Here is a 25,016-nt window from a genome sequence, read left to right as displayed (position 1 = left end):
GACAGACAGATAGACAGAAAGATATATATATTTAATTTGACAACTAGACAGTAGTTCCTTTGCAGATTAAGATTTTAGTTAATTAAAACCAGTGTTTTTCTGTGTTTATGGCTTTTGAACCCTTATAGAAAGCAGTGTGTAGGTAGGGCTTCTTGTCACATTTTAGATTTCTACGGGTTGTTACTGTAGCACTTCTGGTGATTTCCGCTCAAAACTTTTCGGACGGTTTCATTTAAATAAATGATTAAATATTTCACAAGAAAGAGAAAAGATGAGAGAAAAGTCCAAAAATTAATACAGATGTGTCTGCCTGAACTTGAGATTAAACACCTCAAGACTCAGTAAGTGACCCTTCGGAGGGGGTCCGACCCCTAAGTTGAGAATCACTGCACTTGTGTGCATATATAATAGTTAAACTTAGCTCCACCTCGACCTGCTGCAAAAGTAAAATGCTGCTTATGCACTGATATAACACAATCTAATAATGTATTATATGATAATCTGTCACAGGCAATTTTACTGAACATAGTTTTAACGAATTTTGATACTATAAATAGAAACTGCACAAGGTCACGTACATATGGACACTTACACATGGACACCTTACACATGGCATACTGTTACACATGGCACTTTACACTTGCCATTTTTTTTGCAAGTGTGACTTTAAACTGTACATTTTATTTTTAAACTTTTATATTCTTAATATACTGTACGTCTATTACATCTGGAGTATATATATATATATAACGAGAGTAATTTCCCCCTGGGATTAATAAAGCATTTCTGATTCTGATTCTGATTCTGATTCAGTAGATAACAGCTAGAAAGATAGAGTATAAACAGAAGATGCAGTAGCTGGATGGATATGGTGCCTAGAGAGAACATGTAGTGTATATAGAGTTGTATAAACATACCTTATTTATTCTTTGAATCACAATGCCATCTTTTAGCCAGGTCATGGTTGGAGTAGGGTTGCCATTAGCAACACAGGCAAGAGAGAGGTGACCTCCAACCAGAGCTTCCACCACAGGAGGCGGGGCTTCAGTGAAGGTGGGTGGAGCTACAGAACCAAACATTAAGGTGAACATTAAACTAAATCAATATCTATATATATGAGGAAACCACCTAGTGTTTAAGATACACCACCACATTTTCTGTAAAAATACACCTAAATCAGATCAAATAAGGTTGAATGGACCGCTAATGTGACATATGGACACTTTACTGTCTAGAGCAAAAGAAAAATTTAAAGCAATCTACACTATCGTCCAAGCTGCAGCGGTACACGAGAAACTGCAAAGAGAAAGGCCGGACTAACAGACAATAAATCTTTTGTCTCCTTCATCCCTTTTTTTTATCAATTTATATACAGCATGACAGCAACTTGGCCTTGTTTGTTAAACCGCAGCAGCCTGTGTGCAGTTTACTGTCATCAAGTTACATTATTATTTCACATACCAAAGTAAAAATGTCAGTTATGCTGCCTTTTAGATCTGCTAACATGAACATTTTGCTGCCACTTTAAGTCTCAGATCTCAGAGAACACACAGAGAGCATCCAAACATAAACAAAACCACTTGCAGCTCCAGCAGTTCAATACAATTTGCTCATACCTCTATTGCACCACTGTATAATAAATAACCAGAGAATTTTTGAGTTTGAAAAAGGCATTAGTATTTTTCTTTTTATAAGTATAACAGTCATTTTTCTTTTCTTATCTGAGTCACAGGTTGAGATATTTGATTCAGCATCTGTACACAGGAGAGACCTGGTGAAAATCCAATCTATGATTACAAAATACCTGCCAAATACTTACTCCTGGTCCCTAAAAAATGTATGTAAACATGTAAATATATTTAGTCACACAAAAACAGGAGTATGTCCTGCTAGCAGTGCATTTCCAGCCTGTGAAGGCCACTGACAATCTCACATGTTGAGTAGAAACAACAGGATGTGAAGAGCATATCTGCAGGGCATGTCAGTGAAGTTACATCTAAGGCCTCAAGCACACAGTCATAATCTATTATAATTCTCATCTCTAACCTGACGCTCACACAGACCAAATCGGTGAAACTGTCTCGCTTGGCTTTGATCTGCACTGCGCGCCGATGCTTTGTTCTGTACGTTTATGCGTAGAGTCACAGCAAAGTTTTTCTCAAATACACATAAACTTCAAAGCACAAAAATAATGATGCATATTTCATATTTAGATGTATTATTTAAACCTATCAATAAGTATGATGATAACCCCAGTCAGAGATGATTCTTTACAAAACCTGCATGAAGTCAGAAGTTATCCAAATTACCTGATCTGTCTAAAAAGTTTCTGAAAAAGACTTGTTTTAACAAAAGTTATTTTTACTACTTTTTCAAAAGTTTTTCAAAGTGTTATACATGTAGCACCTGTGTGTTGGATTTAGTTGCATATAGTGGTGTAGTTGCAGATTGTAACTCGCTCGCTTCACCCTCCCTTTCCAAGCACAAGGGAGAAACAATGGTGGCTACGAAACACGGAGAGAACACAAACAGCCCTATCTAGAGACAGATTCTGGTTTGTCCGTTCTCGGGTGATTATACACTAATGAAAACATATCTATGAATATTTAATTCCATCTCTACCAATTGATCCTCCTAAATGTTACACACTGGACCTTTAAGCAGTGCTTTACAGAACAAATTAAATAAAAGACAAGATGTGCGGAAAATGGAATGGAAGATTTCATAGTGCACGTTCAATTAGACTAAACTGCTCAATGAGGCTGACAGAACATCCAAATGTAGTGAGAACCCATAGATTTGCATTACTTGGCCAAGATATGGAAAGTTGCTGAAATCTTTTCATTGAATAGGAAAACTGAAATCTACAAAATGTGCTTTTAAAGAACAGAGGGTGGCTCCTGCAGAGAGAGTAAAAAATGACCTACAGGCAAAATATTCACGTCTACCAACCAGTAATAAAAAAAAGAATAGGACTAAGGATAAATTGCATGTTGCATCTGGATAATGAAGACTTTAAAGGTCATCTCTGGCTGACAGTGGATGCCTGCTTACTGCAGTTTTAATACGGACATAAACTGAAAATTTTGATAAGAAGAGATCAAAGAATAAAGTTGTATTTCCTTTCTTGCAGTGACAGCATCACCTTACATTGATGTTTTCCATATTTGTGAGGGTGGGCACTAAAAATAGTTACAGGTAGACCAGCTGCTGTGTTTTACGTTATTAGTCAATGACTACCTGTTGCTGACAGTGACAGTGAAAAAATAACACCAGCTGCATGAGGTGGGGAACCAATGCGCAGAAAGTGGTGATGCATTTATGGTAAAACAGTTCCAAACCTAAAAATAATACATTTTTATAAAATACAGTTAACTGATCAAAAAAAAAAGTTTTCTTGCACATTGGGCCCCTGAACATGGGGGAACCAGTGAGGTGACCCATGAAACAGAGAAAGACAGCTAAAGCTAGCTAACCCCCCCTCGCTAGCTAAACCCCTCCCCCTCCAAACACAACACTGTGTGAGAGCTGCCGATGACTCAGCAGGTGTTGAAATAACATGTCTGAAAAGAACTGTGGGAATCTGTGCTAATGCTAGCAAGCTAGGCTAACTGGTTCCACTGGAGAAATACAAACTTAAGAGCACAATGGGGCCTCCCAAATGTTATGCGTTTTAAAGCAACAGATGTCTTAAATCACTTCGTAGGCTGCAGCGCTATGATGCACTTCAGTCAGTAGTGCATCATGGGAGTTGACAGTGCGTCTCCTAGCAACTCCAGCCCTCAAATGTCAGTCAAACGCTGCCATGGGAAACGCCCACCCAAAGGCCTGAAGCTAAGACACTTTTTCCAAAAATATGTATTCCAGAAATTATGCACAATATCTGCACTATCATTATTGTTTGCATTTGCTTATACAACAAGAGAGAAGAATTCAATTTATGACCCTACAAAAAGTATATTTAATTGCGACTTAATGAAAAATAAGCATTTGTTTTCTATGAAAGATCCAAACATCTCATACATATATTAAATGTTGTCTAAGCACAAACAGCAAGAACTTTTTCTAAACAAAATCCACAAATTATAATTTCAGTCAGAAATATATAATCAAATAATAAATAAACAAGATTTTGAATCTGAATCTGACTGTTGGAGACACAGTCTCAGTTGGTTGCAAAATAAACTGAGGTACAATACCAAGCCCTATACAGTATATATGCCTACTTGATGTCTTTTCTCTGCTGCATGTTGTGGAATTCACACTGAAGAGTAAAAGTTATAAAGTCTAAAGTCTATTCGGACTCCCTGTGTTTTGATTGTCACACCGGTCGAAGACCACTGTAGATATCGGGGCCAAACGTTATTTATTTACATTTTACATCACTGGTTTTGACTTATGAAGACATACATGATATACTTTCAACACACACACACACACACAATAAACCTCACCGGTTACAGAAAGCACAGTCCAGGTGCCGTTTTGCAGCTCATCTGTGGGTTCATCCAGTAAGAGGATGCGACACTCATATGAACCCTGGTCGTGTAGCTGCACGTCCTCCAGCCTCAGGGCGGTGATTCGGACCAGAGACACCCGCCCTGCAGAAACAGAGCCCAGTTTAAGGGTCATGAGACAGAACAAATGTACGTGATGTTGATTTCACTTGTCATTTCTCAGGTCTGAGCTGTGTGTAACTGTTTGGAGTGTGTAGCTTTGCAGTGCTGAAAAGGAACATTGTCCTCAAACGTAGCCTGAAACTGCCGAACGCACGCAGACACACACTAACAGCAGCCAACGCGTGCACACGCAAACCTGCAAAAGTGTGATCTCCTGGTTGCCAGGTGACGGCTCCCTCGAGCTAGAGTGTAGCTTGCAACATCAACCCTTTATCTTTTCCAGTGTGCGGCCCACATCTTTCTGTGTCAATCTAGTTTTCACACTTTATCTGACGGACAATTGTCCAGTGGCCTTACAGCAAGGAACTGTCAATGGAAGCATTATACAAGGACACACAGTCTTCTGCCCAACATTTCAGAAATAAAAACATGTCAACAGCAAAGACAGTGCAGCGTGGAAGCCTCTGTGCCACTGGGATGACTGTGTTGTGATGGTAATTATTAACAGAGGCTCTGATTTCTAGTGACTGTGGCAGGGAGGGACAGCCCTGACAGTCAAAAAGAACCAGGAAGTTGGAGTTAGGTATGTTGGCAGCGATAACACGCCTTATTTACTTTTCCAAGCTGCCAAAGGGGACTAAATCCACAGGGGGAAGAGAGGGGAGGGAGGGTTAAAGTAGAGCAAAATACACATCAGCATACACTCGGGGGATTAGTGCATTTCAAAATCCTACCCTTTGACCCCTGGCAGTTTTTTTCCCCCTCTCTCATGTTTACTGGCTCAGTGTGATATAGGTCACTATAGCACCTCAGAGGAAAGGTTGTGCTGAGGCAGGGATGTTGTGGGACCGTGACTGGGAGTCGTCAGATAAAAGGGAAGGGGAAGGGTGGAGGTGAAGTGAGAGCATGACCTATCGCCACTGCTGCTGCCATTTGAAAAATGCATGATTGCAAGAGATTTGAATGCGAGGTAAATTGAGTGTGAGTGCGGATGAGAGGGAGCACAGAGAAAGAAAGAAAACAGACAAGGAGACTTTGTCCTCGGTGTTCAAACAAATCAAGGGTATAGTAGGTAAATTTAACTTTGAGTTGTTTATGTATATAAAACAACATTTCCCTTTTCTTATTTCAACCAAAAATCACCCCTTGCCACCAAAGAAAACTAAAGAAAACAGTTATGTATAAGGTGGTCCAAATAAAAATGATTTTTAACGGTTCAAGAAATCTTCAGTAAGTTTAGATCAGGGATCTGAAACTGCCAGCCCGGGGTCATTTCCTCAAACCCCTTCCCTCCAGCCCATGACATGATGTCAAATATGATATAATCTGACCCGTAAAATGATTATTATTATTATTATTATTTATTTTATTTTATTTGGTGCAAAATAATGGCAAAGGCTAAAGGTGCCAGCAAATGCGTGCAAACGCAAGTTTTGGGACTGATGATGAAATAAAAACTAAAATTTTATAATTTAATGTATTTATTTAGCTCATCTATTTTACCAATATCTTGTTTCCAAATGCTTACTTTTACCCTTAGCTCCAATTAGGAGGTAACTTAATGCTGCGGTATGCAGAGACCCTGCTGTGCTTCAACATGACAAAGCCCCTGTGCTCAAAGAGATCCATAGCAATCCATAGATCCATAAAGAAGTGGTTTTCCCTATTTGGTGTGGTAGAACTTGACTGGCCTGCACAGAGCTCTGAGCTCAACCCCATCCAACACCTTTGGGATGAACTGGATTTATCAGTTTTCGACCTCACTAATGCTCCTGTGGCTGAATGGGAGCAAATCCCTGCTGCCAGGTTCCAGAATTTGGTGTAAAGCCTGAAACCAGAATAGTGGAGGCTGTTACAGCAGAAGATTAATGCCCATGGTTTTGGAATGAGGTGTCCGACAACCACATATGGGTGTAAAACTTCAGTGTCCACAGACTTTCGGCCATATATTGTATTTGTATTTAAAGATCCCCTCCAAATATGTATTACGACATATATATATATAGTTGTATAGTTATATAGTTAATATAAGATACATTTCTAAAGTTTTCCTGAACATTCTGAGTGTATGTGAGCATACAAACTTTCCACTTTCAGCAGATGAATGTAGAAACACCCATCTAGTGTCAAACTCTGCACATACATCATCCAAAAAAAACTGATGATTTTTGACTGGAGGGGGACTTTAATACAACTCCTCTAGGGGACCCCAGCCAGACTATTGATATTGCTGAGATCCACATAAACAGAAAATAAACTTCCGTGCGCTTGATTTTCTCAAACATGCAGTCATTAGGCATTTCCACAGGCGTGCTGCTAGAATTTTCCTTTAATACAGTGTAAATGAGAAAAGATAACTAAAAGCTCTGCTGAAACAGAGACTAAATAGATCATGATGCAGGTAATTAAATAGGAGTGCGACAGCTGAAAATGGGGGACTGAAAATGATACTGACAACAGGTAGGAGCCCCCACCCCCACCAACATCACTCACTCCTCCTTCTCCTACTCCTCTTCTCTGCCCTGCTCATCCCCCCTCTGCTCACTCAAACCATTAAATCAGCCAAAGAGCTGCTTTTTGACCGACCCGAGCTTCACAATATCAGTTAATTTCACCCACACGCACACACACACACACACAGACACACTCACATCGATATGCCGCACACACACACAATTGGCCGATGCATTTATTTGCCAAACTGTTTCCAACTGAAGTCCCCCAAACGGTGTGTCCCTCAGTACGCTCTCAGGTGACAGAGAAACATGAAACCATTCAGGGCCGTCACGAAACACAAGTCTTCACAAATGAACAGGTTGAAAGTCTGCAGACTCTGCTGGTTTTAGAGTAGAATAGGTTTTTTAAAGCGGTGGTCATTATCTTTCTTAAGACAATTGCATTCAAAAAGGAGAAATTAAAAATGATCTGAATTCAAATGAAATACTAATTAAAATCCTTTGTGCAAAGTCATTTGAGATGGATCAAGAAGCACTTTGAAGTGAGATCCTTTGTGAAATCATTGAAAAACACATCTTAGAACTCATTTTTAATTGACTGGCTTTTTAATAATTTCAGCAAAGATGTTATGACCGATCCTTCACTTTGTTTGTATACTCCTTCGATTTTTACATTACAGTTGCTTTACTGGTGTTTAGTTGCTTTTAATGCAGTATTTTGGTTCTTTTATTGTGCGTTTTATGTGAAGCACTGAGAACTGTGGGGTGGAACGTGCTTTGCCAGACAAGAAAAAGATAAATTATTTCAGTCAACTATTTTTGCAAAATTATTTGAAGTTATTATTTGAGGTACTTTATAGAGCGCACAAAGAAGCAGGCCCTTAACTGACTAAAGGAACACTTTAAAGGCCACGAATTGTGTGTGTTTTATTCAGAGTGAAGGATGCCCCAGAGATATTGATTTTCTTTCTTCCAAAATGAATATGTAACATTTTGGAAATGAAGATTTTAAATGATAAAAAAAAAAAAAAGTATTTGGGGGAATCATTGGAAAAGTGTCTTGTTCGGTCAAACAGGGCTCTGTATGAAAAATTATTTAAATTCAATACCATTTCGCGCGACACGGACGTTTATATCCCTGAGAATGTGATATTCACGGGCAGGAGGCCCACATCGTCTCTTAAGAGATGTCGTCAGCTTTTGGCAAGCTGCACAAAGGCGTTCAGGTTTCGTCTACAGAAAGAAGCAGATAAGGTTTCACTCCTCGCTGCTTGTTGCTCTATTAAGCCCTACTGTGAGATCGTATGAAATTTGAATTGGAGAGCTTTCTTGCCATCAGGAGCAGAACTACACGCTGCTGTTACGAACATGGGTAATCCCAGGGCAAGCTCTCATGTTTGCCCATGTGGCAAAGGAAGCATATTAGCCATGTTAGCTGTGTGTAATGTGTTCCGCCTGCACACAGTCTGCTACTGCTGATTGTGATGGGATTTACATGGGAAGAGCTTGCGAAAGTGTATTTATACAGCTGTATTTTTATTGAGTTAGCAGCTGTATGGGTGCTGAGGGACTTTCTGTCCTCTTCTCAGAGCAGACACTAATCCTTTGATCTTCACTGCTCAATTACAACAAATACATTTAAACCCTTTTAGCTTTTAACACTCTCAAGGGAGCAATCTAAAGGAAATCTAATGTATCTCACACTCCATGAAGCTACACGCACAGTGAAACACAAAGATGATGGAGGAAGTGACCTGCAATCTGAAGAGTTCAATTTTTATCCTTTCAAGGTGGCGATGAGGGAGTAATATGCCTCGGCAGAATGAATCACTTGGGTTAACCGTAGGAATCACAACAGCCAAACAACAGTCGGACTCTGGGTCCTGAAGCCAAACTGTTGAGACACCAGAGAACATTCACAGCCCAAGGAGGTGAAATCCACACCAGTCAGTCTATATCTAAAGCGTTACTTTCCCATGCTGCACCTGTTACTCCCGCACCAGCCCGTACCTGTGAGAAAGCCTGAGCACAGCATCAGATTGGACAAAGCATCTTTTCACAAACCTTTTGTATCTGTAAAGAACAGCAGCTTTCTGTTTGTCACCGGAGAGGCATGTGATTAGCATACCTGTCCTTTTAAAAGAAGGTGCTTTTTCTGTGCAGGATGCTTTATGGTTGAGTGTAGTTAACAGGAGGTGTAAATCATGGGCCAAAGGGTAGGCAAACTTTAGGTTTTTTACCACCTGTATATTGCCCTACTTCTGCTGAAACCAACATCCAGTGTAATGAAGTGTGACATCGCTGTACGTTGAAGGATCGTCTTCAGAGTCAGCGACAAAAGGCTACTGTTTTTTATGAGCTCGGGCTGGAAATAAAGTCTGCACCCGCTCCCACTTACGATAATTCATCAGCCAAGGTTCACCCTGACTTTATTGCTATGTAAATGTCTGTATCGTATTTCCTGCTCGGGAAAGGGGTGAGGGAGTGGCATTCAACTCAAATGAGAAAGGACTTGGCTCAGCTGAATGCAGGTTCTGATCCTTTGACAAACACACACCTAAATGCAATTATTACTGTTCCATCTGTGTGGCAGTACAACAAATGAATACCAAAGGTTGTTCTAGATTGTACCCATAAAGTGGTTTAAAGGATGAGGCTGGCAATACTCTATACCTTTCTTGTTGTCAGCAAACCCCAAAAACCAACAATGAATTGATCCTACTAACAAGTATTTTCTGTTTAGCCGAAGCCTGACATAGATCCATTGCTCAAAAACATATTTGGTATCTCTGAAAACTTTGTGATCTCCAATGCAATTTAAAGTTTAGTTCTGTGGGTTTGAACTCTGATTAGCTGCACAGGGTGAGCTTGCAATGACTGATGCAACAGCGGGTAAGTAGGGTTTAATTAAATCTCTAATAGTTTCTTTGTTATCTGAAATGTTGATATCTACCGGTATGAAAACCAATGACAAGTGGTAGTTAGCTGTCTACTCCCACCTGAATGTTAAACAGTAAGAATTCATTTCACTTTTTGAAGTGGCATCATCAGGCAGTTTCTTTCTAAAATTTTACTCAAAGCTCCACATGGGGCTCCAACAGAAATTCAAAACAGTCTTTGGAAAGGTCGATAGGTTGAATTTCTCTTCAGGCGGCTGTATGGAAAAGAAAACGACTCTCACAAAAGGAAGATCTGAGCCACCCAGTCATGCTTCCCTTTTGTCCACACTAGTCCCATTGTTTGTGACTTTAAAGGAGCTACTGTACATACAGGTATTCTTGGTCAGTTGAGGATCTTTTTTCCCCACAGACTCTCTTTGTTCTCAGAGTGGGCAGGAGGTGAACAATAGATGATGATGCAATGTGGGAGTTTCAGCTCCTTTAAAAGTAGCTCCCACTGCTGGTTTGAAAGGCCATTGAGGTGTGGTGCTGAATGCATTCAGAGACCCAGATAGTGGTTACATTCTCTCAGTGGAAGAAACTGGGACTGGAGCATGTTGTAACCATCCTCATTCTCATTATTTGAATTATTATTTTTAGGAGGACTGATTCTGGTAAAGAAACTAAACAAAACAAAAAACCTTTATTTTCAGATTTGGTTTACGATAAATTGCATATATGGTGTTCAGCATGAAAACATGACACTGAATTTGTTAACATGCAAGCAGGTATAATGTTTACCATGTTCACTATCTATAACTTTATTCTGCCATGTTAACATTTGCTAATTAGCACTAAATAGAAAGGTATGGCTGATGGGAAGGTCAGTTTTAAATGATTTGGTCATAAACCAAACCACTGTACGAAATGAAATTTTGGCCCTGATGGCGGCACCAAATAAAAGTCAGGAGGTTACCAGATCATCCTGTGGGGGACATTAATGTATGCATAAGATTTCATTGCAATCCATCCAATAGTTGTTGAGACATTTTACTCAAAACTACAAATGTCTTACTCATGGATATATCTATGATGAGAAAAAATATGCTGATAATATTGTAATAATATTTTTCAATGAGATTTTACTTGCAAGTTAAAGCCCCCTTCTTTTTCAGTCTTCCGACATGCAAGCTCAGTAAAACAGTTATTGCGTGAACTATACATAAAACTACAAAAAGTACAATAGTTTGAACGTGTAGAGTAGGCATTTATAATAATATCACCACAAGCTGCTTCAATGGCAGACAATCATAGCAGTAACAATGAACAGTAGGGATGTGTGTAACATTACAGTTTAATTGCATCTTGTGACACTTCCCATAGATGCTCACCCTCATATTGTGGATGGACACGAGGCGCATAGGATCCAAATTTGATCAGAACAGGGATGTCGAGTCCCTGTCGAACCCATTCCACCACATGCAGGGACGCTGAGGACACAGCAGCTGGGTCCGATAGAGGAAAACTACACTCCAGCTCCACCACACCTCCAACTTTTCCACGTACCTCCGGCCTCATACCTTCAGTGGTCACTGTTGGGTTTGTCAGAAGCAAAATGAACAAATTAATTTGATCATATGTGATAAAATATAATGAATGATTAATATGTACATTGGCATGCATATATCATGGGAAAAAATGAGCTGAAAGGACAGTGATATGCAAAAATCTTTCAAAACAGTGGGGATACTTACAAAATAGGCAAACACCGGCCACCACAGTGAAAGCCTGAAAATATGATCTCGCTGACCCCATATCTGTCACTCATACAACCTGCAGCATGTTCAATCTGTTGGCAAAAGAGACACAATTGTCACAATCACATTACTTCCTTGGCTCCATGAAAGAAGACAGCCATCTGTGACAGATTTCCAAACTAAAAAGGCTACAGCAGAGCTGTCGCTTCCATCATAATTTTACAGACAGGGGGAGAGGAGCGTTCAGATTTTTATACAGCTTTCCAATAACTGGAATTCATCCCATATCATTACACAAATGGGCAGAGCTGCCTCTGCTGCCAGAAATCTCCCTGGCCCTATATCCTTTTCTGAAAGTAAATGTCATAAATGTCACATAAATCTTTTGAGAGTCACGTGCAGAGCGACATCTAAGTGTTTTATTTAGAGCACATCAATGAAGACGTTTGGCTGGAGCAGCCAGAAGACTCAGCACTCAAGGACAGAGATAAGCTGAGCTGATGGGAGCGTACACTACAGCAAGGCATCAAGGAGTGCAACTTAATGTCAAGATCCAGCAACCGATTCAATACGGTCAAAACAACCCCTAATTCCATTTTATTAAATGAGTGAGGAAATCCACATGATGGGTCAGATTTAAGATACACACACTAAAAGTCATCTATCATTTTGACTGTCAATCACCTCCTACGGTAGAAGCTACCATCGACTGTGTGAAATCGCTCCCTAAATTAGTCAATGCCACACATGCTGATGAGAGGTCTTCTCTTCTACATATTTGCCCTGATATCACGCAGGCCACTTACAGTGCGCAACAGCTGCTGCTAGTTAAGGTCAGATTAGACAGGAAATGGGTATCAGCTCTACATCCACACACCAGTCCAGCCATTGCTTGCTTTAGCACACATCTAAAACAACATCTCATTAGGCTAAGTTAATTACAGTACACCCATGAAGAGCAACAGCTGAGTTTTGGTGGCAATGCCACATACAAAGGCTTGTGTTGTTAACATGTCTCCACACTCACAAAGGCAAACACTAAGGAGTGTGCCAGATAAGAGCCACAAACAAGCTATTTGGTCCATGTGCATACAACACTACAACTGTGTTTTGAGTATGTGGTTCACAGTGAGACAATGGTGAAACAATTCTTCAGATGCTTCACTCAAAGTGAGATTAACTTGTGCCAAACAGCGACCATTGCAGCAACAAATTACAATTATTGGATGATGCTAAATCCAATTACTCTCAAAGCATCAGTCAGTAAATGTATATGTGTGACAGACTGTATCAGTGTGCTGACTTTATGACTATATTCATTAGCGCTACTGTTACAATAACTTAGCTGAATGCTAAATATAGCTAGTTCATTTGTTCGTCACAACTACTTTTAATTCTTGAAGGTGGTGCTGATGGACACTTTTGTTCCTTAATTCAAGGCAAAACACAAACGACGAAGCTGCTCAGCAGGAGAGACGTGAAAAAGTGTTGGCAGAGGTGCGCCAGCTCCAGTGACAGCTCATGAAACACAAACTGGGGGAAAAAAAGCCACAAATCCTTGTGGTAAAAAATAACTCACTGTTTGTGAAACATTCTGTTATTGAAATTGAAAGTTAAACTTTGACTGACAGAATGTGGCTTGTATCATTTCTTTTGGCAATGGTAACGTACATTAATTTCTTGAATGCTACCTGCCACAAACTGCAATGCATTAGCACAGAGAGTACAGCACAAAACAACTTTACTGTCCATCAAATACAGCCAAAGTACTAAAGTGCTTTATACAGTACTGTATAGTGTGGGTTTGAATGCTGCATGATTATTATATAATATAATATAATATATTATTTTAGTTTATTTTAATTGACTTATTTTACTAAATGTATCTTACTTTTACAGTTTTTCTGTTAGGCACCAGTTTTAGTATTTACTACTTTTTTATTTGTAACTCTGCTTTGTTCTTATGTTACTGTAATTTTTGAGCAATTTCTGGCACATGTATGTGTTTAAAATCTTCTATTCAATTCAATTCAATTCAATTTTATTTGTGTAGCGCCAATTATTAGACAGAAGTTATCTCAGGACACTTTTCCAAATAGAGCAGGTCTAAGACGAACTCTTTAACATTTACAGGACCCAAGGCAGTAACCACCATGAGCAGAGCACTGCGACAGGGGAAGGAAAAAACCTGCTTTTAAGGGCAGAAACTGGACAGACCCTTCGGTCTAGTGCGGTGTCATCTCTGCCTGACCAGTTGGAGAGGAGAGGAGAGAGAGAGAGAGGAGAGAGAGAGAGAGAGGAGAGAGAGAGAGAGAGAGAGAGAGAGAAGAGAGAGAGAGAGAGAGACAGGATCAGACAGATTACAGCAACAACAGCAGCAACAAATCTACATTAACAGGTAATATCGATGACGATTCATGAAAAAGACGGTGACGACGACGACACAGCAAGCGACAGACAGCGGAGCAGCGCGAACAGCAAACGCAGCAAACAACAATACTCAACAACAACTAATAATAATATCAGTGATATTAGCCAATCGCAGTCTAGCAGACCATGGCAGAAGGGCTCCACCAGGATCATGAAGACTTGCAGGACGATAAAGCACAAGAATATATACTATATCTATATACTTGACTACCGTCCATTACAAATGACACGGTTGATTAGTGTATGGTCAAATGAATGATGTCCTTGTCATCATCGGTGATCTTTATACTTCCCGAGTATGAACAGTGAACACTGTCTTACCGTCTTAGCAGCAGGACAGGCCATATCCATAAGGTTTTTATGGGCTTTTCATTTCATGGCAGGGGCAAAGTCAGAGCCGGCGAAAAACAATTACGCAGGCTGTCAACAGCTGCGGCACTTGTTCCAACACACTCCCATGCCTCAGCAAACAGCACAGCATACACAGACTTTCCACAAAATCAAAGTGAAAGTCAAAAGAAATCCACAATCTGCGACGCGTCTGTTGATCAATGTCTATCAGTACGTCATCAGACTTCAACCCCCTGCCCTTCACCCATGTGGTTTTGTGCAAAGCAGCATAACAGAGTTTATACTGAACTTATTACATGTATTATTATTATTAATTAATTAGGCGGCGGGTGTTTGCTGAGACTGGGTCAGGTCTGCCAAGGTAAAACTACTTCATAATTATGAGTCTGTCGCTTGTCACCTTCCCACAGTGGGCAAGTATGAAAGCACAGTGCACACACTGGCACACATGCACAAATTGACTGCTTGTTGCCATGACTAAGCAGCGGTGACTCTTCCCTTCTTGCCACATAATGAACAGATGCTCAAGATCTTCTCCTCATTCCTCATCAACTGCCTCTTGTTAACTCATAAGAATTGAGATGATAAGAACTGAATATTCTGTAATGATGTTCATCATGTCACTGATTAAAGAAATATAACCAGACACTTCTGTTCTGCATTTGCTGTCCAAATTCAGACAGATGAATAAAAATGTTCTTTAGAGCTTTATTGCTCTAACAAGGTAAGACTTATTTGTGTGTCTGGCAAAATGGCAAGGCAATAAAGTGGAACAACAGTGATAAAAAATAAATAAAAAATCTGTTATGGAAGGAAGGAGAGCAGGGGAAGTGTGGCAAACTCAGCAAGAAGAAAGATGAGAAAGAAAAAAATCTTGTTAAAGCTACAGGACATTTTCTATCATTAAATCTGAACTCGCAAAGCTGCCAAACAAAGCGGCCTGCACAGGTGAAATGCACAGCCATGGCAACACAGATGGTCTCCAGACATTTCCCTCAGTCGTACTTTTCCTTCCTCTGACATTGAGGACATGCATAAACATAAGAAGAGTGACAGCACAGCACTCTGGAAAATGTTTAAAGCTATAATAAATGAGCCAGTAGCTCACAAAAGAAAGCGGGCTGTCTCACGCAGATTTATCAGCTGGCAGAAATAGAAATGTCAGTGACAGGCATGCTGTTGAAATTCTGTGTTGTTGCCGTTTTAATCTACACGTGGAGAAAAATGGGGACCAGCTGATTAATCGCGAGCGAGCCACAGTAACAGATTTATCAGCAGTTCTGCCTCCCCTTACCCCACCACACTTGAAACCAAAAGATAAAGGGGCTCCTACACATTTGTTTTCCGATCAAGTTCCATTTCTTTCATACGAGTGTTGCTGTGGTACATGTTTGTTTGTGTTCTCAAAACATGTCCTTAATAATGTCCCAGTTATTGATTCATACAGCTACAGGTACTGTATTTTTGAGGAAATGTGAAACACAGAATATTTGTTCAGTGGGTTAGGATAGTTTCAAGGCTCTTTGTATCTGCCAACAAGCTAAATTGGACATTAACCTCTGACCAGAAAGTAAGAGTAAAGAGGGTAAAACACACACATTCTTAATGTGCTGTGACCTAAAGGGGATAGACAAAATAATGTGAAAACTTAACATAAAAACTGTACTTTTAACTCGAAAGAATATTGTCAAGGTTAGAATCTGAAAATGGGCTTCTGTAAGCCATGTACAAGCTACGAACAAATAAAATGTACACTTACAGGGTACAGACAAAATAATGTAATCACCTCATGGAGAAGAGCTTAAGGTCTGAAGTAACTAAATCATCACTTGAGGCAATTAATCAGATTTTGCTCAGCTCTCTCTGGAGCTGCACAAAACTTAATGCAACTTTTTTCACATATGCTGTAAACATACTTTAATGCGTAATGTGAGTTCCCCTTTAACTTCCTACAGAGTTGGGAGTAGGTGGGAAAAACTATGGGACTACAATGGCACAGTGTATTTGGGCTTTAAGTCACAAACATTAGGATTTGAGACTCGATTTACTTTGCACTTAGCTCCCTGCAGACTTGAAATCAAACATATAAATTTCAAAGTGAGAAGGTGTGACCTGTTAAAAATCCCCAAACAGGCCTTGCATATTCTCACAGCTTGAATATCTAATCATTAGGGCTCTGCATCAAAAGGAATCAACCAGGTTAACCAACACAGCTTTCAAGGAAAATCCAGCAATCTCAAAGACTTAAAAAACACAAAAACTTTTAATTTACTCATAAAAACTTTGTGACTTGACTTGAACTGACAGTCCTGTACTCCAATAAACCTCACCACCATGTCCACCATATTGCAATCATATCACACACACAGTTCCAATCTTATTCCACTGAGATTTTTGAGACTATTCTTCTTGTGTTCTTCATGTTTCTGTAGCTTTTTAATCCAGCTCTTTGGAGCTCTCTTAGCTGACGTGCTCTGACAACTCACGTCAGAGTGCTGATTGCCAGTCGCCTCTCGCAGCTGCAAAATGCTGCTCATTGGCATTCAACCTGCTGCAACCCACCTCTGCAGCAGTAATTGTTATTGTGATTTAGTTACTTCAGACCTTAAGCTCTTCTCCATGAGGTGCTTACATTATTTTGTCTGTACCCTGTAAGTGTACATTTTATTTGTTCGTAGCTTGTACATGAGCTGCCATTTTCAGATTCTAACCTTCCCATCACAATAGAACACGCTGCATGGCTCCGTTTGATGTGCACTTAAGATAAAATAAGACCAATTAAAAAGGGGAGAAAAAAATTGGAAAAGTAAAAAGGTTTCCACTGCATGGGTACTGCATCGCTACGCTCAGAATACAAACATTAGGTATCTTCTATAAATCAGAAAGCAGGCAAATCCAGATGAAAGCCAAAATCTTTTTGTTGATTTAATCCGGTGGGGCAAAGTTATACAAATCAAAAATATATACCAAGTCTTGGCTATAAAGTCCCAAGTAAAGAGCAAATTTTGTGTTTCATGTCCTAAACATATAGTCATTATAAACCTCTCGTGAAAACTGAATGCCACTTAAATTTTTGCAGAGCGTATAATACATTTTTTTAATACTCTATTTATTCCTTTCCATTAAACTATTTCTTATGTTATTTGTCATTTCTGACCGAATGTTTTGCATGCACACGTCTGTTTTCTGTTGACAACAGCAGAGTCTTTACATCTCAATCTGATACTCTGATGTATCATCTGCTTTCTTTACTGCCAAACGCACCTTTCCCTAAATCTCCTACAATGTGATTGGCTGCTATGCACATTGATTGAAAAGGATATCTAATTGTCAGGGAAAATGAAGACCTTTAACATGAGTTAACTTATTTTTGGTCATGGAGAAAATCTAACCATTCTAACTCAAACATCCAAGTGATAAAAAAAGGCCACTGTAGATACATGGTGGTTCAACATGGCGGACTTCGTAGAGGAGGACCCGCTCCCCCGTAGATAAAAACGGCTCATTCTATAGTAATGAATATACAACAATTCTTATTTTCAGGTGATCATACACTAATGTATGTTACCCATGAATATTACATTCCATTTCTGCCAACAGATCCTCATACATGTTACAAAGTGGACCTTTAAAGGCCCTGAAAACCTATTTTTCTCAGCTTCTTACTATAAGTGATGAGGTCTTACAGTGCATGAACACACTCACTTCACGAGAGACTTCTGCTTTTTTAATTTTATTTCTATGTTCGTCTTGCTGGTTTGAAGTGCATAGGGCTGAACTGGAAAAGGCTGATGTACTAGCAAACCAATCAGCATGTTGCAACATTTGAATCCAACCTGATGACAGCTGATCTGCTCGAACCACACCCATACAATGAAGCAGATGGAGTTTTTGTGAGTTCAGCTCTTCATAAAGAATACTTAAAAATTAGTTTTTTGCTTACTGTGTCATTCCTATCAGTGCTTTAAAGAAGTTCTTGAACCTATGCTGGCAGGTTTTTATTCTGTTTTCAGTTGTTGGTTTCAATTCATGTCTTAAAAGTGTTCCAGGGACTTTCTGGACATGGATAATTCATCACAGTGATCACAATGTCTCCTTTAATGTTTGTCAAAGTTACATTATTGTCGAGTGGTGACAGTGAATAATTTCCGAATGAATCTCCTCTGATATTCTAAATCAACATTACAGCAGGCTTTCGACTCGTGAGTCATGCCCTGGGATAAAGCATGCAAAAGCAATGGTATGGACTAATAGTCTTTTGCTGATACTAATTTGCATCTACGTGAGCCTGTTTTAAGCATCAGATTTGAAGTGTTTACTGCATCCATATAATTCAGGTGGTGCCAAGTCAAGTCCTTGTCCTTCCCAAAAAGTAGGTAAAATTAATTTTCACTCACCTCCCACTGATGCTAACTTATATTATGAGAAATTGCGCCCATCTGGCACCTTAACAGACTCAATCAAACTAGAAATGGAATGTGAAATGATAAAATGAGCCCAGTCTGGGCAGGTTTTGAGAATATTTCTCCCATAATATATGAAATAATGATAGACTCTGGTCTCAATAGAAAATCAACAGCACAAAAAGATACAATTTCGTATTCTGTCTCGGGCTCTACATATTGCACCATTGTGAGGTTGTAAGTTATAGATGTATCCATGTAAGAAATAATATCCATCTCCCTGTTAGATGTACTGAGTAGGAAAAAGCATTAAAGACTTATGAGCTCAGACTCTGCTCCTCTTTCAAACCACAAACTATTAAAAAAAACATTCATCTGAATGAAAAACTGTTTCAAACAGTACTACTGTAATTTTAATGGAATTACAGGAGACTAGTTTCTACTCTAAATGATGGGATGGACCCAGCATTATTTCTGGCAGCCTTTTGAGGCAGTTTTCAGTTTGCCAAACATCCACTATCTTTATCCTGTTTTATCACAATTTTAAAGGGTTCAAAACTCTGTTCCAAAGGTTGCCACATCATTATAATCCAATTAGACCAATAAATCCCAGAGGGAAAGGAACAACAACACGCAGACGTGTCGTGTAAATGATTAACACAGCCCTAACTATTTAGATTTACATTTTTTTTTTAGGGGAGCTTGGACAGCTCATGAGAAGCAACTGCTGGTGAGTTCAAGCTCCACAAAACTTTCTGTTCAGTCTCACATTTCCCATTATGATGAAAAAAGCCCCCACAGAAACTTCATTACCGGCGTTTAAATGCATGACACAGTTTCAGAGGAAATTTCGCACTCCCCAGCACCGGCTCAAAACATTCATTTCTCATTCTTTCAAAGCTGCTGGAAGTCAGAAACACTTTCAGAATCATTAACTGCTGTTTTTTTTTTATTTTTTTATTTTTTTACTCATCCTACCTGTGGCTCGGTTACTTGCGGCCGCTGGGACACTTCCGTTTAATAACACATCCTCCGTATGTGCGCTTTAGTCCAACCTGTGGCTCGGTTTGCTCCGTGTGGAGTACCGGGTCACTGTCTGGCAAACTAAAAGCAGGCCTTGTTTCCTTTGTGGCGCTGCAAACCGCCTGAAACAGGAGCGTTTTTCTCTTTTTAAAACCCGCCGGGCAACAGGTGTTCGTTTCACGTACAGGTGACAGTGAAGCATCGACGGACTTTGCTGCTCCCTCACTGGGTTCAACCTCCCCCTCCTCCTCCCTCCTCCCTCCTCCTCCCACCTCTGGCTCGCTGCTCTCACGTTGTGTTCAAAAGACTCAAACCACATTAAATATAAATTGATACCACAGTCCTATAAGCCCTTTAATGTTTAAACCAATGCAGATTTTAATTAAAGAGTTTGTTTGTGCCGGCAGAGGATGAAAAGGGGGATTTTTTTTTCTTTCTCTTTCAGCCCTTAATCCCCTGGCGGCACCCAGTGTATTGGTAACCACAAGAGGGTGTCCTTTACCTGATGTTGGTGGCCAAACTAGGAGGGGAAAAGTGGCACTTGTTGGACTTGTGAGTCAAATTGAACACCATCACACAAAGAAGAAGCTGTTAAAGCCACTGTAGAAGAGATGTACAGCTTATTTGTGTGCTTTGTTTGCAGGGCCATTATGCACAATGGGTGCCTTTTCCATCCCAAGGACATTACAGGCATAAATATTCATGGTATTATCTGCATAATACATTATATTATAAAGCAAAGTGTCTAGAGTTACATTCTATAAACATCAATGAAAACTATCTAACACTGATGAAATAGAATTTCAGCCCGTCTCTCTGTAGCCACACTTAACCATGAACTATGATTGAAATCCTTTATTTGTATTGTTGTGTGGCTCTATTTCCAATTTAGACATGAAATACTTTTTTTTTTTCATCTGACATTCACAGGACATTGCACAAGTGGCATGATCAACAAGAAATAATATCATTTGAGTCTTCTGAAGGCCGCGGGAAGGCCAAAGGTAACTTCTCTTTTTTTATATGGCCAAGAATGTCAATCTCAATGTTCAAATCTGATAACTAAATTATTTCTAAGATGTTATTGTGGGTTTTTTTTAAAGATAGTTTTGGTGAGCCACTTGAAGGTGCACAGTGTTCTCATGCTATTAGCACTGATGCCATGTGGCTGCAGTTCATCTATTTGCTAAAAAGATGCTAAAACCTCCTGTTACTTTTAGACCTGTTGACGCTTTTAAGATGTTTTCACACTGATCTGCTGATTTGATTGCCGGAGCCTACCAGCATAATTTGTGACATTACAAGTAGTTTTGAAGTCAGTCCTGGTCCAGGATGCAATTTATAGTGTGATTAAGAAACTTGAAGCAGTGCACATACACTGAGAATGATGTAGTACTGAGTAGATGCCTTTTAGGGTTTTAATGTGGAAATGATGATGAAAAAATAATATAATAATATTATAAATGTCTTAATACATGGAGGGGATCTTTAAATTAAGAAGAAAGAATTACAAGGAAGGAAGTTACAGTAAGCTATTTATTTATCTGTACTTTTACATCTCATTATTAACTTTACTTGTGTGTGTGTGTGTGTGTGTGTGTGTGTGTTTCTAATACTGCACTTTCCTGTTTTTTTTATGTAATGTGTAAATATGATACATAAGGTCTATTTTGTTATGGTAATGGTTTAATACACCATTTATTTCTATAGTCTGCCATCACAATAAGCATGGCGATCAAGAATCACAAAACTTCAGATTTCTACTTTTATTTCTTTTATTTCTTAAATTCAAGCAAATGTACGTATAAAATACAGCTTTGTTATTAAAAACAAAATGAATACGCACAGCAATACTTCATAAAGAAAGTAATACATTCCATTCAAAAATAGACTGTTCCTCGGCAAAGTAATCAATCTTTGGATAGTACTGCAAATATAATCCTTCAGGAGAAGTATAGGCCCCCCCGAGCTTTTCATATCATATAGGTTAAATATTTGTTTAAGAACACTATAAAACAGCTGTGCAACTGTGCAAAGAACAACCCTAACCCTAACCCTAACGATTTTCAGTCATCTAGATCATGGAATTTCAAGCAGTAGTAAGTTAAAGGCACCTGTGTAGTGTCCAAAAATGTTTCACCACTCACCCCAGTTTTGTTATCATGTCACGACTGAGTGGTGAGTATTGTACATCAGCAACATGTTGCTGTAGGGTCGCAGGCAAGCAGCTGCTCTGACATCCTCTACTCATGTTTGGTTCACTGTTGTAGAATCTGTAAAGCCTCTAAGGTTCGTCGAGCTTTTGTGTGGAGGATAATACGACACAGAGCAGCAAATAAACAACACCACTGTTTTCAAAAATCAGCAAAAATCCTGCATGGTGCACCTGTGAACGAACACGAGTCTCCGTGGCAGAACAGTGATAAAGGTTTTGCCTTATTGGCTACATACATTCAGAAACTCAAAGTAAACAGCAGGCAACAGTCTCAGGATACACAGTGTGGCAAAAGGAAGGGTGTTCTCCGCCAATCAGCAGCCGTCATTTGGCTCAGTCGCCAAAATCTGGGATGTCGTCATAGGAGTAACCCCGGTAACCCTTGGCGGCGTAGTAGGCGATTCTCAAATGGTAAAATCCGGGAAGGAAAACAAGTAGTCCTATGATAATGACAGGAATGGTGCGGTCTGGATGCTGAAAACAACAACAAGAACCTGTGATGAGGGGTTGGAAGTAGACACTTATTTGTCAACAGGTCTACAAAGAACTTGGGAACCATTGATCTACTTTTGGTGTGTATCAGATCCACTCTTTAGCCACAAACATAATATACTAGAATACTGTAGTTGGTAATGGGGGCTGGAAGAAGCATCACAGAGTGATTAATGTGCTCAACAGACTTTAACATACTTACCGCCTGCCAGCATGATATAAACACCCTCTGAATGAAAAGCGTGTGCAGGAGGCACACAGACAATGTGATGACTTCATCTGTCTGAGATCTGGTTTCATGTAAATCATTTCATATACATACTGTAGCAGCTAACCACCAGGAGGCACAGGCAGTTCCTATCAAGGACCAGTGGAGTGTCTCATTTCACCACCAGATGGCAATCTTGTGCACTGAGTCACTGTGGCCCTCTCACCGTTTGTTTGAAAGATGCACTGCAGCATGGGCCATGGCAGTAGGTACCATCTTATCGTGGTTGTAAGCATTTAAAACATTATGTTTTCCTGAGACATGTACAGCATCTATTTAGATATACTGTATGTGAGGTGGTTTTTAAAGGGCCAGTTCACCCAAATAATCAAAAATATAGACATATGGTCCACATACTGTCTCATGTTCTTCATCAGCCAATAGCTCCATCACCATGTCGACTGAGCAGACTCCATCCACTAATGAAGACCAGGTGATGCAGATAAAACCAGAACAGTAAGTGGAACTTGTGCTAAGATTTATTTGTATTTTTTTTTTAAACAGAGAATAAACTCAAGTGTCTTTTTGTCATTTTGGAGAACTGGCCACTTGAGTCTTCAGATTTAATAACTGTGTAACTCAATGAATTGTTATTAGCTTTATTAGCATGTTTCAGCATGAGATTCATTTTTCTTTTATTTGCTACTGTAATGGATCATGTTGGCTTTGACGTAGTTTCAGTTCACCAAAAACACTGTTGTCCAACACACACACACACACAGAGAAAACAATTATAGCACCATCTTTCAACCCAAAAACTTCTTGTCTTGCAAAAGAACCTGCCTACATCCCATTTTGCCATTATTCATTGCTTGAACCTTGTGTAATTTGTGGTATTAGATATGCTATTCTAATTGCGTGGGCTAATTGGCAAGTAGATGGCTCACATACTCTGATGTTGCCTTCATGTCAGATCAAATTTTCTGCAAACACAATCTGCAGACTGGAAAAAACATTAACATTAACCTCCTACTGATAAATTACAAATGTAATATGCACAGACTCTGTTATCTCCCACATTGAGTCATGAATTAAGGAAGCAGAAATCACAGCAGGGGATCCACCGAAATTGGCACTCCAAGGTATGAAATATAAAAATCTTTAGTTGTATTCAAACACACACAAAACCATTGTGGCCAGGAGAAGCAAGAACACATCACAAAACTGGCAGCAAGGCAATAAAATGTCAGGACAACTGCTCAATTACAGCTATTTAAAGACAAGATTAACAGCAGCGTCAGTGTTTTAATTACTGCTTGAGTTAAAATTTTGGAGGCTGTGTTGGCTCTGTAGATGTGTGTGAAAAGTATGGCCGGGTATCACACCGCAATACTTTTTTGGTAGGGATTGAAATGTTTTCATACCTCAGCGCTGAGTGTCAAAAACTGGCATGTCTGGTAAGATTAACTGTCTTGTTTACTAATTCTTTGATCAGATAGTTCCTGATTTTAATCAAAAGGTAGCAGATTTGATGATATTTCATGTATTTTCTTTTACGGCTGAAACATTTCCTTCTTTAACATTGAATTAAAAAAAATTGCATAAAGACATGATTATATCCACTACACAGTAATAGCAAAGCTAATAACAATTCAGTTATTAAATGGTTGTAGTTTAATCTGAAGAGTCGAGGGGTTAGTTCTCCAAAATGACAAAAAGACAGTGAGCTTATTCTGTTCAAAAAAATAAAAGTAATCTTTGCACAAGCTCCACCTACTTCTCTGCTTTCATCCACATCACCTGATCTTCACTAGTGGATGGAGTTTGCTTGCCTGGTTGAATATTTTTAAAGGTTAATTGCTTGTACGGCAAATGTCAAGCTAATGGCAGCAGCCAGTTGAGTTAGCATAGCACAAAGACTGGAAACAGCTAGTCTAAATTTGTCCAAAGATAACAAAATCTGCCTAGTTAGTGCAGCTGGCCAGGCTGGCACATAACTCCCAGTACAACCACAACTTGTTATCTTTAAGCGTCATGTACACTTGCCGTTCCCGACCTGTAGCGTGACAATGTGACGATTTTCCAAATCAGTCGCGGAGGTTCTTCCAAATTTTCCGGCATATGGCCTCCTCTTTTCCAACATTCATGGCGATTTCTCGCCATGAATTCTGGCACCTCTGTGT

The 25,016-nt window shown here is 39.5% G+C and overlaps 2 protein-coding genes across 2 annotated transcripts in view; both read right to left on the bottom strand.

Annotated features, from left to right (window-relative positions):
* igsf9a (immunoglobulin superfamily, member 9a) overlaps positions 1-20,113 on the bottom strand; it is a 51,796-nt gene extending 31,683 nt beyond the window's left edge. Inside the window, exons 1-5 of the mRNA XM_035668621.1 lie at positions 19,874-20,113; positions 11,709-11,803; positions 11,346-11,546; positions 4,455-4,601; positions 887-1,063 (exon numbers count right to left, since the gene is read on the bottom strand). Of these exons, the coding sequence (XP_035524514.1) occupies positions 887-1,063; positions 4,455-4,601; positions 11,346-11,546; positions 11,709-11,769 (586 nt within the window). The 5' untranslated portion in view covers positions 11,770-11,803; positions 19,874-20,113. The remainder of the gene's footprint in view (positions 1-886; positions 1,064-4,454; positions 4,602-11,345; positions 11,547-11,708; positions 11,804-19,873) is intronic.
* A 1,562-nt stretch (positions 20,114-21,675) lies between these two features.
* The window catches only part of LOC118332975 (transmembrane protein 230-like), an 8,025-nt gene continuing 4,684 nt past the window's right edge, over positions 21,676-25,016 (bottom strand). Inside the window, exon 4 of the mRNA XM_035668442.1 lies at positions 21,676-22,607. Within this exon, the coding sequence (XP_035524335.1) occupies positions 22,467-22,607 (141 nt within the window). The 3' untranslated portion in view covers positions 21,676-22,466. The remainder of the gene's footprint in view (positions 22,608-25,016) is intronic.

Source organism: Morone saxatilis, unplaced genomic scaffold (genome assembly GCF_004916995.1).
Source record: "Morone saxatilis isolate NCDOM2014 unplaced genomic scaffold, NCSU_SB_2.0 Contig21, whole genome shotgun sequence".
Lineage (NCBI taxonomy): Eukaryota > Metazoa > Chordata > Actinopteri > Moronidae > Morone > Morone saxatilis.
This window is presented reverse-complemented; position numbering and strand designations above follow the sequence as displayed.